Source organism: Ursus arctos, unplaced genomic scaffold (genome assembly GCF_023065955.2).
Source record: "Ursus arctos isolate Adak ecotype North America unplaced genomic scaffold, UrsArc2.0 scaffold_20, whole genome shotgun sequence".
Classification (NCBI taxonomy): Eukaryota; Metazoa; Chordata; class Mammalia; order Carnivora; family Ursidae; genus Ursus; species Ursus arctos.
Window position 1 is genome coordinate 13314018 of NW_026622875.1, and position 15949 is coordinate 13329966.

The following is a 15949-nucleotide window of genomic DNA, read 5'->3' on the forward strand; positions in this document are numbered from 1 at the left end:
TTCTTCTTCTTCTTCTTGTCCAGAGTCAAAAGATAGAAATAGCAGCAATGGGATTAAGGACAGAATAGAGAGCTAATGGCATATACTTTACTAACATCATCAAGTAGAAACAAAACTTAGTATAAGGGTGTTTTCTAGAATTTCTGGATCAGTCTTCTAGGTGAAGCCAATGTATCAGAATTAATTTGTAGGTGACAAAAAAATACATCTAAAATTGGACTTCTGCAATAAAAAGAGATTTACTGGCTAACAGACCTAAATGCCCATAGTTGTGGGTATGGCTTAATTTAAGGGCTGATAGAGGGCCTCAGCTGATGTAACTAAAGCTGGATTTTTACCATTTTTGCAGCCATCTTCCATGGTATTAGTTTCAACTCAAAGGACCCGTGGGCTCTTTTTTTATGGCAGCAAAATGAAAGCAGCACTTCTAGACCTTAAACCTCCACAGTCAGTCCTCCAGAGAATTTCTTCAGAAACCTGGGACTTGGCTCTCATTGGGTCATACTGGCTCATTTTCCATCCCAACCCAAGGCCAGTGGAATCAGACATGCTGGTTGTCAATTATGGCCGGACCCTGATATTAGAGGCAGGGTGGGCACTGTGATAACCCTATGGACAAGAACTGGGGCAAGCGAATTTCGCAAAGGAAAAGCCTCACTTTTACTGCTGGGAAAACAGAGTCCAGAGGCTGAGGAGATAACCACCGTATGAGCACCACTGGTAGCAGGCAACCTTCTGTAAACAACCACTGTAAGATTCATGCATCTCAGTGGGCAGGTTTCATGTGTAATCTTAGATGATTATGATCTTTGTTTCTTGATTCTTATCACAGATGTTTCTTTTATAAAAAAACAAACAAACAAAAAATGCTTCAGAGTATTTCCGTATAGGTAGCTGAGTCAATTACGCATCAAAATGGAATCATGGTTTGTTAAAATATAAGAATTCCTATTAATGGGGGATTTTTAGTCATGGCCAAGAGCCACTTTTGAACACCTTTCTATTAGATTTCTGCAGTCCACATATTGCAAAGCAGCCAGTGGCATATCGTCTTCTAGCCACAGATGTATTTTCTTTTAATTGCTGCCTCAACAAATAAAAACATGGGGAAACAACTGGCTGCAGCTAAGGGCCCACTGGCCTCTCTTGGTGAGACAGAAGCTCTCAACTCACTATCATCCCCAGCTTCCCTTGTTTTCTATTGTTTCTTACAACTGTGTGTATCGTGTCTTCTTTTCCACCATAGGCACCTGAGTTTATGAGCCACCCTGGGCACCCTAAGCACTTGAGGACTTGCATGACAGCATTCTCTACAGAAGGACCTGGAAAATGTTCCCTGTTACCTAGGTGCACTCCAAAGCAGTTTCAGGGTTGGCAGAAAATATAAGAAGCTACTCCATTTCTATCTCTCCCACCTGCGAAGAAGTTGGAGTACAAGCATGAAAAGAGGTGTTACAGGCCCATCTCAACAACAATGAGAATATATGAAAAGTATTTTCAATGATAAAGACTACTTGATATTTTTTGAATGTGCTCATTGCATAAGTCTGACTTCTCTCATGGTCACAGTTAAGATCTCTGTGACCCATCTCAACCCAATTCCCAAACATTGTTACCTTCAGTGCTGTGGGGACCTAAAATATAAGACTCTGGACCCAGAATCATCTTGCTCTACTTTCAACCTCCAGATGTCACCAGCTCCAGTCCACATGGTGTCAGTACGTCAGGCGAAGCCCAGAGGTATACTACTTCCTGCTTCCCTCCCAAATCCCAGGTCACTGGTATAACTGCTAAATCTTCCCCCAAAGTGCATGATAAAGTCCTAAGGGCTTACTTTCCTATCAGTCCATCTCCCAACATAAAAGGCCACGGAAATGTGGCTCTCATCATCTCCATACAATACTTCACACTACTTAATTTGATAATCCCTAAAGATTCTCTACATTTAACTAGGAGTTTTTTCAAGCTGTTATTTACATTCTACTTTTTACACCATAGCTTTCTGAAGGAACACTAGCTCTCTCCAATATTTACTGACTAAAATGAGAAGTTAATCTTCATTTTGTTTGTAAATTAACCACCAATTTCAACTCCATATTAAATTCACTTTCTAGTTATTAAAAAAAAAAATGCCAGTACTAAAAAAAAAAAAAAAAAAAATTTCAATGCCATGACCAAACGTATTTTCTTATCTGGTTGATACTATGAAAGTAGTTAGGTAAATAAAAAGGAAAATGTTATTTTTTTAATAGGAAAACCAGGACTTCTACCAATGCTATTTAAAATAAGAGCTCCGGGGCGCCTGGGTGGCACAGTGGTTAAGCGTCTGCCTTCGGCTCAAGGCGTGATCCCGGCGTTCTGGGATCGAGCCCCACATCAGGCTCCTCCGCTATGAGCCTGCTTCTTCCTCTCCCACTCCCCCTGCTTGTGTTCCCTCTCTCGCTGGCTGTCTCTATCTCTGTTAAATAAATAAAATCTTTAAAAAATAAAATAAAAAAAAATAAGAGCTCCTTAAGTGTTTATAAAGTTACATTCAGAATGCCGTCATTATTGCACAGCGAAAAAAATCATCAACAAAACCAAAGACAATCTACTGAACGGGAGAAGATTTTTGCAAACAATATAACCAAAAAGGAATTAGTACCCAAAATATATAAAGAGCTTATAAAACTCAAAGCTAGGAAAACAAAAATAGTATGATCCAAAAATGAGGAGAGGACTGAACAGACATTTTTCCAAAGAAGAACTACAGATGGCCAACAGACACATGCTCAACATGAGGAAAACATCATCAGGGAAATGCAAATCAAAACCACAATAACATATCACCCTACACCAGTCAGAATGGCTAGTGTCAAAAAGACAAGAAATAACAAGTGTTGGCAAAGACATGGAGAAAAAGGAACCCTCGTGCACTATTGGTGGCAACGTAAACTGGTGCAGCCAAACCGTGGAAAAAAGTACAGAAGTTCCTTAGAAAATTAAAAATAAAGAGAGGCACCTTCGTGGCTCAGTCGGTTAAGCGTCCAACTCTTCCTTTTGCCTCAGGTCATGATCTCAGGGTCATGGATTGAGTCCCACGCAAGACCCTCTCCCTCTAGCCCTCCCCCCATGCTCGCTCTCTCTCAAATAAATAAATCTTTAAAAAAAAGGAAAAACAGAAATACCATATGATCCAGTAATTCCAGTACTGGGCACTTACTCAAAGAAAATGAAAGCACTAATTTGAAAAGGCATATGCACCCTATGTTTACTGCAGCATTACTTACAATAGCCAAGATATGAAAACAATTAAGTGTACATCCATAGATGAATGGATAAAGAAGAAGTGGTGCATATCTACAATGGAATATTACTCAGCCATAGAAAAGAATGAGATCTTGCCATTTGCAACACCATGTATGGATCTAGGGAGTATTAAGCTAAGTGAAATAAGTCAGACAAAAAGACAAATACCGTATGATCTCACTTATATATGGAATCCAAAAAACAAATGAATACACAAACAAAAGCAGAAGCAGAATGTCCTGATTATGCCTGACAAAGCACTAAGGAATATTTACTATTTAAAAGAGAAGGAATAAAATAAAAAGCAATCTATGCTTTATCAAATAATGAGGTAGCACTAAAAACATAGTAAGCCAATACTCAAACTCACCTTTCTACCGGTCAAACTGGATTCTCTCCTCAGACTTCTCTTGCCAGGACTGAAACTGAAGTCTATGCCCCTCCCAGCCGTAAATCATAGCCCCATACATACCATATTTCTGCAATGGTTCCCAGCACCCATCCTTTCCCATCTAATTTCAGCTCCTCATTGCTTCTCACTCAAAATGACCGCACCATAATATTCCCCCTACCTGGTTTCTTGTCTTCTGCTTTCTCCCCTAACACTACGGAATCCAACGTCCACAGATTTACTGAGTACTGAGCCCTCCAGGGTTAGTAAACCATCTAAGATTGACTAAAGTGATCTAAGATTTGGTCTCAGCCTTTTCTTCATGCAGATTCTGCTCAGATACTCCAAGCACCCAGACTGCCTGAGAATCACCAAACACTCCCCACATCTCAGTCATCTGCATCATCCCCCATACCTGACTCCATTCCCTCCCTCCACAGAAGCATCTCTTCACCGTACCTCAGCCAGAGGACTATACTTCCTGGATTTCCACCAGTTCTAACAGTGTCATTGCAGGGTCCACAGATCCCTTATCACCCCCTCTATACCGTAACCTTCTAAACATAGCAAAAATATTCTCTAGCATGGGAGCCAGGGGGACAGCCCCCAGTCAATACACATTTGTTAGAATTTTCCTTAAGTACTTGATCAAAAAACAAAGACTCACAACATGGCAAGGGATAGGGCGAATTTCTCCAGAGAACCTTCTCCTGGAAGATAACAACAGAGTTTGTAAAATGTATTCTGAGCTTTGAAAATGTGTTATTCACAACTTCTTAAGAAACAGGCCATAACCACTCAAGGGGGAAAAAATGAACTTCGGTGACTAAAAAGAAACAAGATAACCTTTAAAAGTTCTTTCTTAGGGATTTTCCCTTATTAATTATTTCATATCCACCAATCAAATAGCACATTCAGACCTCACAACTGAAAGGTAAAATGAACTGTATGTTGACCCAGTAACACTGTACAGTCAATAAAAAGGCAGAAAACCAAAAGGACAAGCAAGGGGAATGAATATACTCAGCCACTCTTATAATTGAGTTCACATTCCAAGAATATGCAAAACACTTTTGCCTTCAAAATATTTCCAACTTATACTCTCTGTTTCATTAAAAAGGGAAAACCGAGACAGTGCTTAAGTAAATGCAGAAACAGCAACACCCCGGAAGCCCTGTTGTCTGTCTATGCCTCACTTAAAAAGTACTCTTGCCTAATCACATCTGTCGCTCTCAGATTTGAAGCTGCCAATCTCAGTGAGAGTCAGGGGAAAAAGTCTTTGGACTAATCCAGGTGGGCAAGGGGATGACGTGCTTTAAAAAAATTTTCAAAATGTGAACCTAAAGCACAGTGGTTCCAGAGAGAAGGCAGACCGAGAGCCGCACACGCACTACGGCAGAAATGTCCTGATCACCAGCATTTCTTAACCAAGGAATAGCCCCCTACCCAAAGATCATAAAAAAGCTTCAGGATGCAAACTATTTTGAGTTGAGGGCATCCTGAGCAGCAAACTCCAGGAAAAGAGTGGGCACAGCAGCATACCATTCCCACCGCTCAGTGGTCCTGGAATTCAAACTAAGGGGGCAGGAGGGCAGGGGGTGGCTGCATGGACCTGCTGGCCTCCTTTGTAACCACTGTTTCCACCCAACATTTTCATTTTAAGAAGCATAATGAAGTGCTGGGTCACTGGAGTCTAACTGTGCAGCTTTGGACAAGGCCTGAGTTTCCCCATCTGTCAAGAGTGGGCTTTCCTAATGTATCATGGATTTTCTTAAAGAAAATTAAGTTCTCAGACCCATGTCTGGCTGTGGCAGTGGCTACCTACCCCAATATTCATTTTCCCATTCCTTGTTAGCTCCAAAGGACTACTATGCTACGTTTAGAAAACAAATTTTACAAATGTTAAACATAAAAATGACATTCCTACTGAAATACTGTTTGGTATTTGTGTTCAATAAAATCAAAAGCATGATTTGTGTGCATAACAGTAAGATTTTCTTTGACAATTCATGGGGCAATTTTGCTCTTTCAGTTTTTATTTAAACAAAATATCCATTAAAGTAACTAGCACGTCATTTCTTAAAAAGTATTGCCATGACCAAGGTCAGGGAAAAATAACTTCACCTCACTTCTTCCCACTTGGGTTTCTAAAATACTGGGTTAGTGATGATATGTAAGTTCCCAGACGCTCAGTAACTAACAAAATACACTCTGAAAAACATTCGTCCTTAATGAAACAGATAAAGAAGTGACTTCTGGAAATTTCAAATGGAACTTGTGTTAAAAACAAAACAGGGATGGTAGCCCCCAAAAAAGCATATTTCCACCTGAATAAACTTCCACAGAGTATCAGATTGCCTCAAGGTCATTCTCATAAGGAAGAACATGGTTTAGTTTCACTATTAAAAGATGGGTTTCTCACCATTCCAAAAAGGAAATGGAAAACTGAGAACTAGGGTCCTTCAGCTCTTTTCTATCTGGCAATCCAGACAAAAAAACTGTGGCTACAGACTTTTAAGAACAGTTGAATATACTTCTTAATTCTGTCTGGGTATAACCCCACCAAAGTGAACAGGGAAGTAAACATATAGATATGCCTACCTAAAAAAAGAAAAAAGAAACTTTACTACCCAAAATCTTTCGTTCCAGTTTTCCTGCATACCACGTTAGAACCACTCACCACTCCACCGACAGCCAGCTCTGTCTCACCAAATCCTCTGCATCCCAGCCTCTCTGTTCCCCACTGCATATAAACCCCGAGCATCACTGCTCACTTACTTGACAAGCTGCAAGCATGTCTTTTCTGAAGTGTATTTTTCATTGAGTCCTATCTCCAACAACGCACACAAATTCTTTCCTAGCACTGTTACGATGAGAGTTGACATTGGTTCTTAACCAAAAACCAAATACAAAGTTTAAGATTTGGGTTTTTCATCTAATTTGTAAGTGAATATATGTAAAAAGTCGTCTTCTGCAGCATGGTGATAATAATAGCATTAATAATTACTATTCATATTCACTATTGGTACTATTACTACATGAATTTGGGAGAACACCAGAATACGCGAAACAAATGGCCACTATCATCATAAGCATCCTTACATTGTTTTGGGGGTTTTTTTTCCCTAAAGTTCCCTTAAACTCTCCCTAAATTCCCTTTAGCTTGACATCTCATTTAGTCTTTTGAGAGATTTTTCTTTTTAAAAGCGAATACCAAAAGGATTCATTTTGGATTCTCGAGAAGTTTTTTGTTGTTGTTATTGTTATTGTTGTTATTTTCATCGGGAAGATTGACTAAGAATTACTAAGAGAAAGGGACACAAAACCAAAGCACCTACCAAACCAATGAAGCAACACTAGAAATCAGACCCTAACTGACCAAGAAATGGTTTTGCACTTAACAAATCAATCTTGGACCAGCAGACTTAGGACTCCAGAAAATATGGTTGAGACATGAGTTCATATCCTCTTTTATAAAAGCTACACTTATTCAAGAAAGATAACCTAACAAGGCCAATCGACCACGTGGATGAGATAGTGACTTTTTATTAGGTCCCTCACCATGCTGAGCTCCATTTAGACGCTCAGTAAACATGTGCTCACCACAGGCAGAATGATCATTTATCCCAACAATTTAAATACACAGGAGGGTCCCTTTACATACAATCTATTTATTACTAAATACCAGGCTCAGTTCATTAAGCTATTTGGGCCAAACTGACAAATGCTCATGGCAGGTCTGTTCTTGTTAAGAGAAAGAGATCTGATATATCCTTGAAAGAAAAAATTACAACTATATAACAGTAAGCACAATATAACATTTTAAGTGGGTGTGCATATACATTGAAAAATTTTAAAATCTGTGCTGAAATTTGTGCCAATTTATGTACCAAAACCATTAACAATAATTTATCTCTGTGCATATAATTTTCCTCTTCTACTTCCAGATTTTTCCACAATGAACAAAAAAGAATAAAGATAAATAAAACATGAACTTTACCAGACTATGTTAAATCACATCTTTTTTTATTAATAGAGGTCTCAACAAAACCCAAACTGCAACAACTGTTTTAGTTATAACTTCAAAAGGCTGATGAGGTTAAATTATACTCTAATAGCATTTTGGATGTATACTAAAGAAATTTTGCTTAAAAACCTAATATATTTAACTCATAACCCCTTTCAAGGCATAAAAAGTGATGTTCTCTAAAATCACTATGATGGAAAACATATCTTGGATGCTTTAAAAAAAAAATGCTAGGCACTACAACGGACAATAAAAATCTTTCCTCTAAAAGAATACAGAAACACACAAAAGAAAGCACACACCAAACTGAACCTCTCGGGGAGACTTTCAGACAGTTAAACTATTTACAAACCACAGTTTCATCTACGTCAATATGCAACACTTTAAAACCACACGAAAAGGAAAGGAAATTTTTAGTACAGCCAACCTTCGTGCGATGGAGCTGCTCGTGCTCCTGCTGAGGCCAGACGGCCAGCTCAAGCTTCTCTGAGGACCTGCAGCGAGCCCGCGGCGGCTCGGAGAATATACCCCCAGGTAGGCCTTTTTAAATACTTGATATACTCAAATATCTTTCCATCTAAGGGGAAGCTAGGATGTTCAATGTGTAAAACATGTTAAGTTGGAAATGCCAAGTGTAATAAGGCTGCTGTGTGTGAGGGCAACGTTACTAAACTCTAAACAGATTCTCGCTATGAACTGCACTATAATTCTCTTCTGATGACCCCAAGCATTCCTCTCAAAAAAAATTTTTTAATTTATACAAGACTGAATACTTACTTACAGGTGAGCATAACTATTCAGTAAACTCAATTTTATAACATGGATAAACGCCATGTTGTAGGTCTTTACAACAGGGCACAACAGATCTTGAAATGTCTTCCTCCACAAAAACTATGATAGGTAATTTCAAGAACATTCTATTGTGACTTTCATTTTTAAAAAAAATCTAATAAGTGTATTTATTTTCTAAGCAATGGGCACTCTACCCCAAACAAAGGAGACACTTGAAATCTCATCTTGATTTCTGCCGTAGCACCTCAAATTTCCACAGGCTACATAATTGGTTGACAAAACATCTATCAAGCACTTGGTTTTCAAATTTGTGACAGAGAACACAAAATGCTATTAGAGTATAATTTAACCTCTAATCAACATACCAAAAATTTTAAATGAAGAGATTTGTTTTTCACTGCAATCTAGACTAAGGTTCATGAAAAGCCAGGGCAAGGCACTACAGGAATCTCGAGCATCAGATAGTTATGCTATAATTATTTTTAAATAAATTACCCATAAGTGGTATGTATGGCCAGTTCTAGTTAGAGAATATTAATTATTAATTGATCAAAACAATTTTCTAACCCTCTTTACCACATATCCCTCTATACAATGAGACTTTATTGTATGATTGTATGAGCAATAGGATCACTTTAAAAAACTTAGTACTATGTTAACAATTATCATATAGCGTTTGAAATACAAAAGCATAACCTAAAATCCTAGCACCTGGTAAAGAAACAATGCGCTAAGGTGGGAGATGGAGATGAGGATCAATTTATACCAACACTAGTTTTTGACCTAGAGAAGAAAAGGGTGGTCAGAACGCCAAGGTTCAAATAAACGGTTACTCTCCAAAAAACAGAGTCCTAAGAAGTCAGTGAAGCCTAGAGCAGACTTCAGACACGAAGAGCTTATTCTAGGCATTTTAAGATAGGAAGGATTTGGATGTAGGAAGGATAAGGGCAGAAAGTCTAGAAAACGATCAACAGGGTCCAATTCTTGCCTGCTCTTACAAGCTGGAAAACCTTGAGCAACATCCAAGTGCCAGACCTCAGTCTCCTCAACTGATCTGAGACTTGGACTAGATGCTATCAGTAAAGGCTACCTCCATCCTTAAAGTCCTATGATTCCCCAAATTTTATCACCACCAAGAATACAAAGGCAGGAAGGAGCAGTTCACAGCAGAGTATAGATACAACCAATCTAGGGAACTGGGATAAAGAGAGTACGGACAGTTTGCAGCAACTAGGTCATGGGAACTTTGAAAGTAAGGGAGATTCAGATTTAAAAGACAGAACCTAGGTCTGGTTTTTAAAAATATATATATGATAAAAGGAAACACCAAAATACTTGAAATCTGAACTTCTCTCATTAGTATTTAGGGGAAAAGTTAAGAACTAATATTTTCTTTCTGCTCTTTCACATGAAAATTGCCGAGAATATAGTTCCTGCCACATAGTAAGCACTTAGTAAGGCTGGCTGTTATAATAATAGTTATTATCATCGCCATCACCATGATTATTACTATTACTGAGACAGAGTTCTAGAGTGGTTTTGAACATAGCTTCTGAGATCAGACTGTCTGAGTTGGAATCTTGGCTCTATAATTTACAACTATATAACCTTGGGTGTTACTGAATCTCACTGTGCCACAGTTTTCTCATTTGTAAAGTAGGGATAATAACACCTATGGGATAGGAATGATGAAAGGCTAAATAAGTACATGTAAAGTACTTAGCACAGTGCCAGACACAAAGTAAGTACTCAATTATTTTCATTGAGTTTACTGCAGAATGAATTATGCATAAACCCTAAAGTCCTAACCTCAAATCAGGAAAGAGAAAGGATATGTACCCTTTTAAATGACACTTTATAAAGTTTTATGTAGATCTGCCTTATCAATCTGCTTATATTGTTTCATCCCAAGGTGTATATACTAAATAACCAGGAGAATTAAGGATCAGAAAGGCTTCAAAAGGTTTGTTTTTTTTTTTCCCCTGTTGTTGTTTTACTTTTAAAGGGAGGTTTCAGAAAATGGGCTTATTCGGCCTTTTTAGCCACTATAATTAAGATTTGCTTTTTTTTTTCTTTTTTTTTTAAGATTTATTTATTTTGGAGAGATAGAGACGGGGGAACACAGGTGGGGAGAGGGGCAGAGACCCTAAGATCATGACCTGAGCCAAAAGCTCAACCGACTGAGCCACCCAGTCACCCAGATTCACTGTTTTTAAGAAGTTGTGTATCAGGTTTTTTCCTACTAAAACACAAAATCTTCTGGTCTTTAATACAAAAGGAAGGTGTTTAAGATGCGCGAGGAGGGTGCACACCAAGAAGCAGCACCAGGAAGATATATCTGTGGCCCTAAGTGCATTAGTTTGGACCAGGTCAAAGAGAGTAAATGAACCCTAACTGGTTGAACTTACACTTACGTTCCAGATTTGGAGGGAACATGACAAGATTTTGTCATTATCAGTGTCAATAACAATGGTTCTATGGATATGTCTTATACTTTTGGGCTTAGCTGCCTCAAAACCTACAGTGAAAGGAAACAAGTAGTAGAGTTAGATGTTTTCATACTAACATACCTGAGCTTCTCTCTGAGAATTTTTTAACCAATGATCATATATTCTTGTTCTAGAAGCCTTTAAAATACATTTGTGGTCAAATTTCTCAAAAACACTGACACAGAAACATCTATACAAGCACTGTTTACCAGAAATAGAAAACAAACCACAGAGGTACTTTAAAATTATCCAGTAGCTGGATTTGAAAAAGCAGAAACAGGAGAAATTAATTTTAATCATATATTTAACCTAATATCAGAAATATCACTTCAACATATGCTGAATATAAAAAATATGGAGACATTTTACTAATTGTACTATTTGTACAAAATAGTGTACTTTTACTACTTGTATTATTTTTTATAATATTTCTGAGAAGATCTTTAAAAACTGGTGCGTATTTTGCATTTACAGCCTATGTCAGTTTGGGCTGGCCACATTTCAAGCGCTCAGTAGTCACATGTGGCCACATACTGGACATCACAGGCCTAGGTACTGGGGAATGGGAGTGAGGGAAAAGAAGGAATAAGCACCAATTCAAGCCAGATTCTAACCCTTCAACTCTTCCTGCTAAACAAAAAAATGAAATGCAGTGTGGATTGTGAACACGTTCTGGTAGATGACAAAATGAAGGGCCTACTTTTAAAATAACTCCCTCTAAATTTCAGGACAACTTCCTGTCACCCGTTACCTCCCCTCTCAGCCTAGGTTCCTCCAGAATGAGGAGCTGTTGTCAATCTATGAAAACAGCAAGCCAGGAAGCCTCACTGAAACCTCTTCACGCTCGGCCACAACCAAACCATTTTACCCTCATTTCCTCTCTGTCTGTTTCTCAGAATTTCAGTTCACTTATCCTCTGCAAACTAACTTCCAACCCAAGTGGTAACGAAAAAGCTATCAGAATGCTAAAGTGTGATGTCGAAAATATCCATTCTAGAAGCAAACCTGTATGGGATTTCCCAAAATCGTGAAATCAGACCATGGAAAACCCAGGCCTCCTCACAATCTATGATGTTCCCATCAGTTCCCACCATCTGTTCACCAATAAAATTCTAAGAATTAGAAAAATGTGACCCAGGCGTTGTGAGTACAGATGTTTTTGAAGAAAATCATTTTTAATTTTAATTACTAACCTCCCTCCCCCACCCCCTTTTTTTAAACAGATTCTTTGGATTTTTTTTTGGACAGAGTCATCCTTACTTTCCCTCAAGATGACAAACAGTTCAATCTTCTGCCCAGTTTACACAGATCTGGAGCCATTCACATATTTTTTTTATTTAGTTTTCCTTGTTGGAATTATTGGAAGTGGTTTTGCAACCTGGGCTTTCATACAGAGCAACACAAATCGCAGGTGCGTAAGCATATATTTAATTAATTTGCTTACGGCTGATTTCCTGCTGACTCTAGCATTACCAGTGAAAATCGTTGTGGACTTGGGCGTGGCACCCTGGAAGCTGAAGATATTCCACTGCCAAGTGACAGCCTGCCTCATCTACATCAATATGTACTTATCAATTATCTTCTTAGCATTTGTCAGCATTGATCGCTGTCTTCAGTTGACATACAGCTCCAAGATTTATCGGATACAAGAACCTGGATTTGCCAAAATGATATCGACCGTGGTGTGGCTAATGGTCCTTCTTATAACGGTGCCCAACATGATAATTCCCATCAAAGACATCGAGGAGAAGCCAAATGTGGGATGCATGGAATTCAAAAGGGAGTTTGGCAGAAATTGGCATTTGCTGACAAATTTCATATGTGTAGCAATATTTTTAAATTTCTCAGCCATCATTTTAATATCTAACTGCCTTGTAATTCGACAACTCTACAGAAACAAAGATAATGAAAATTATCCATATGTGAAAAAAGCCCTCATCAACATACTTTTAGTGACTACAGGCTACATCATATGTTTTGTTCCGTATCACATTGTCCGAATCCCATACACCCTGAGCCAGACAGAGGTAATATCTGATTGCCCGACCAGGATTTCACTCTTCAAAGCCAAAGAGGCTACACTGCTCCTTGCTGTGTCGAACCTGTGTTTTGATCCTATCTTGTACTATCATCTTTCAAAAGCATTCCGCTTAAAAGTCAACATGACTTTTGCTTCACAGAAGGAGACCAAGGCTCCAAAAGAAAAATCAAATGGTGAAAACAGTGCATAAAATATGGGATTTTTCATGCTATCACTTCCTCCCTCAATGGACAATAAGCACTGGGAAAAAGAGAAAAGAGACTAAGTAAAAGACAGCTAGCATATGTGGCCTGGTTTACTGAGAAACTGTTTCAAAATACTATAAGTACTCTTGTGGTTGTTAATGATCCTTTATCCAAATATTTGTACAAAAAAACTAAAAGATGCTGTTGGACCAACGTAAAACCTTGCATTATCCTTGAAATCTAAAGGAGTTTTATGACAGACTCAGAGGCATTCATGAAGTATTCATTTAAATACCAGGAACTGACTTCTTGATAGAAATATGCAAAATAATCTCCATGTAAGGTGCCAGAAAGCCCTTAAGCAACACAATTTAAATAAAACCATTTAGATCGTACCAAAAAAAGTCCAGCTGATTTTTAGGTGAAACCACCTGTGCCTGGTTTATTTTTAATCTATCATTTCAAAGATGGTAACCTTTTAGCTCACCACTCCGATTTTTAATATCTAACTGGTTTGTAACACAGGAACTAAGACTGTTTACTTCTAAAAAGGCTTGGAAATACATGGGTAGTTTTTAATGTCCTTTATACACTTCTATCAGTAGGTTATAAATAAAGACTTTCTACTCTAATGACAAATCCAGTGATGTCTTTTTTTGTAGTAACATGAAATAGACCCTACAACATTTTCAAGCAAGTTGTTAAACTATACTGACTGCTGAAACTACTGTTTTGGAACTAGAAACTCACATCAAAGGTATGGAAAAACAGGACTCGTCAAATGGCCTTAAAATAGACATGCCAGATACACACATAGCAAGACCTTGTAGGGAACACAGCACATGCTGGGCTGGTTGGCGCCACGTCTGAGTCTGACCCCACAGGGGGCCCGCAGCTCTCAGGATCACAACCTTTAGATCAAATTCTCTCTACTGCCAGTAATGCAGAAAGGACTCAATAGATGGTATAAAATAAAAGACTTATTTAGGAAAAAGAAGATTCAAAAGTTTAGATAACCATACCTGAGGCTTTGTGGGTTTTTTTTTTTTTCATTTCAATAGCAAAAGCCTATATTACAACGATTGGTAATACATTTGCATTAGGGGCAGTGATTAAGAAATGGTGTTCCTGGCAGCTCTCTCGAGCACGAGCTCGCCCACTCTCACATCTCAAGAGTGCACTTTTCACTTTAATAAACTTTCCCGTGTCAGAAAGAAAGAAAGAAAGAAAGAAAGAAAGAAAGAAAGAAAGAGGTGTTCCTGGAAACTAACAAAACAAGTTTGATTCCAGAGTCATTTTCAGTTCTGTATTGAAAATAATTATTTTCTGAAGCTTGAACCCAAGACAACTATGGTGTACAATTTCAGTATCCCCTGAGCTTGAAGAGAATAACAGATGAGAAAAATGCACCCCAAAAAGTACCTATCACACTTGCACCACAGTGAGTCCTGGACAAATTCTAGCTAGCTAGTGGTCATGACAGGAGCCCCCCTCAGCTTCCCGTATCTGCCCCCAGGATGTAAAGGGCACAGCTAGGCTACAGGCTGCTGGAAGGGCAGCCCACTAGAACCCGTGCTTGCTGACGGTCTAACGTGTTTTTACTGGCCGACAGATCAAGACAGGATTCATATGAGCATACATGAAACCACTAGTTTCTTTTCCTGAGTCTTTTGGTCAAGTCCCCATTAGTCTTCTCTCCTTGGTCTTCACTCACTAGGGCTACATCTTCAAGATGGGGCGGTGGGGGGGAACTTTTTTTTTTTTTTTAAATCATAGTCTTATATGCTTCTCACATTCATGCATGATAGGTTAGTCAATTTTTCCCTCTTTATTAAGAAAGAGAACCAGACTCTCTACAGCATTCCCAGTGTCAATGTTACATTAGTATATCCGTTCGTTTCCCCTTACTGATGTTTTATTCTAAATGACACTCACAGTAAAGGGAGGCCTAAGGCAACTGGTGATAGAAGACTATTAAAAACTTGTATCCTACAACATTAATTTTCTAGCAGTTGTTTTATGATTGTATGACAGTTATGTCAGAATCCATCATGAGAGACTTAAACAGTAGAAATCATTCACACTCCTTCCTCTAAGGTGGTGGACAGTCTTTAGAATGTTACATGCTGTGAATGACTGTGAAGCCAAGGATTACATGAACAACAGAATAAAGATGTCCACGCTTGGGTAGTGCCCTGCACACCAAGACGCGTGGAAGAGGGAGACCAGCAAAGCTCTACCTACCCAAGAGAGAAACAGAATCCTCAACCAATTTCGACCATATCCAACATTTTGCTGTATTTGCTTTATTACCCCTCTCCTTTTTATTTAAATTAACTTTTCATTTTGGAATACTTTAAGATTTACAGAAAAGGTACACAGATAGTACAGCAAGTTCCCATATACCTTTCATCCAGTCTGCCCTAATGTTAATGTCTTACATCACCATGATACATTGGCCAAAAGTAGGAAATTCACACTGGTGCATTAACAGTTAACTAAACTCCAGACTTCAATATCCTGCCTCCCCCCACTTTTGACACCAACTATTTTAAGACCAATCCCAGACATTATAATAGTTCATCCATAAATTCTTCAGAACAAATCTCTAAAATATCAGGCTACCCTTTCTCTTGCTCTAAATGCACAGTGAGATTGTTCCGTTATGTTGGAAATGAGTGATGTGTACGAGTACAGCAAAAAATAAAAAATAAAAATGTATTTAGCCAGTGATGA

The 15949-nt window shown here is 38.4% G+C and overlaps 2 protein-coding genes across 2 annotated transcripts in view; one reads left to right on the forward strand and one right to left on the reverse strand.

The window, feature by feature from the left end:
- Positions 1 to 15949, reverse strand: part of MED12L (mediator complex subunit 12L) — a 314505-nt gene that overhangs the window by 198224 nt on the left and 100332 nt on the right. The window lies entirely within an intron of this gene.
- Positions 7910 to 13852, forward strand: GPR171 (G protein-coupled receptor 171). Its single transcript, XM_026497291.4, has 2 exons — positions 7910 to 8240; positions 12211 to 13852. Exon 2 carries the CDS (start codon positions 12259 to 12261, stop codon positions 13216 to 13218), a length of 960 nt encoding a protein of 319 aa, XP_026353076.1. The 5' UTR covers positions 7910 to 8240; positions 12211 to 12258; the 3' UTR covers positions 13219 to 13852.

What these genes read in the sequence shown, in the direction of transcription:
- GPR171 (XM_026497291.4), top strand. Translation starts at nt 12,259, where the DNA reads ATGACAAACAGTTCAATCTTCTGCCCAGTTTACACAGATCTGGAGCCA.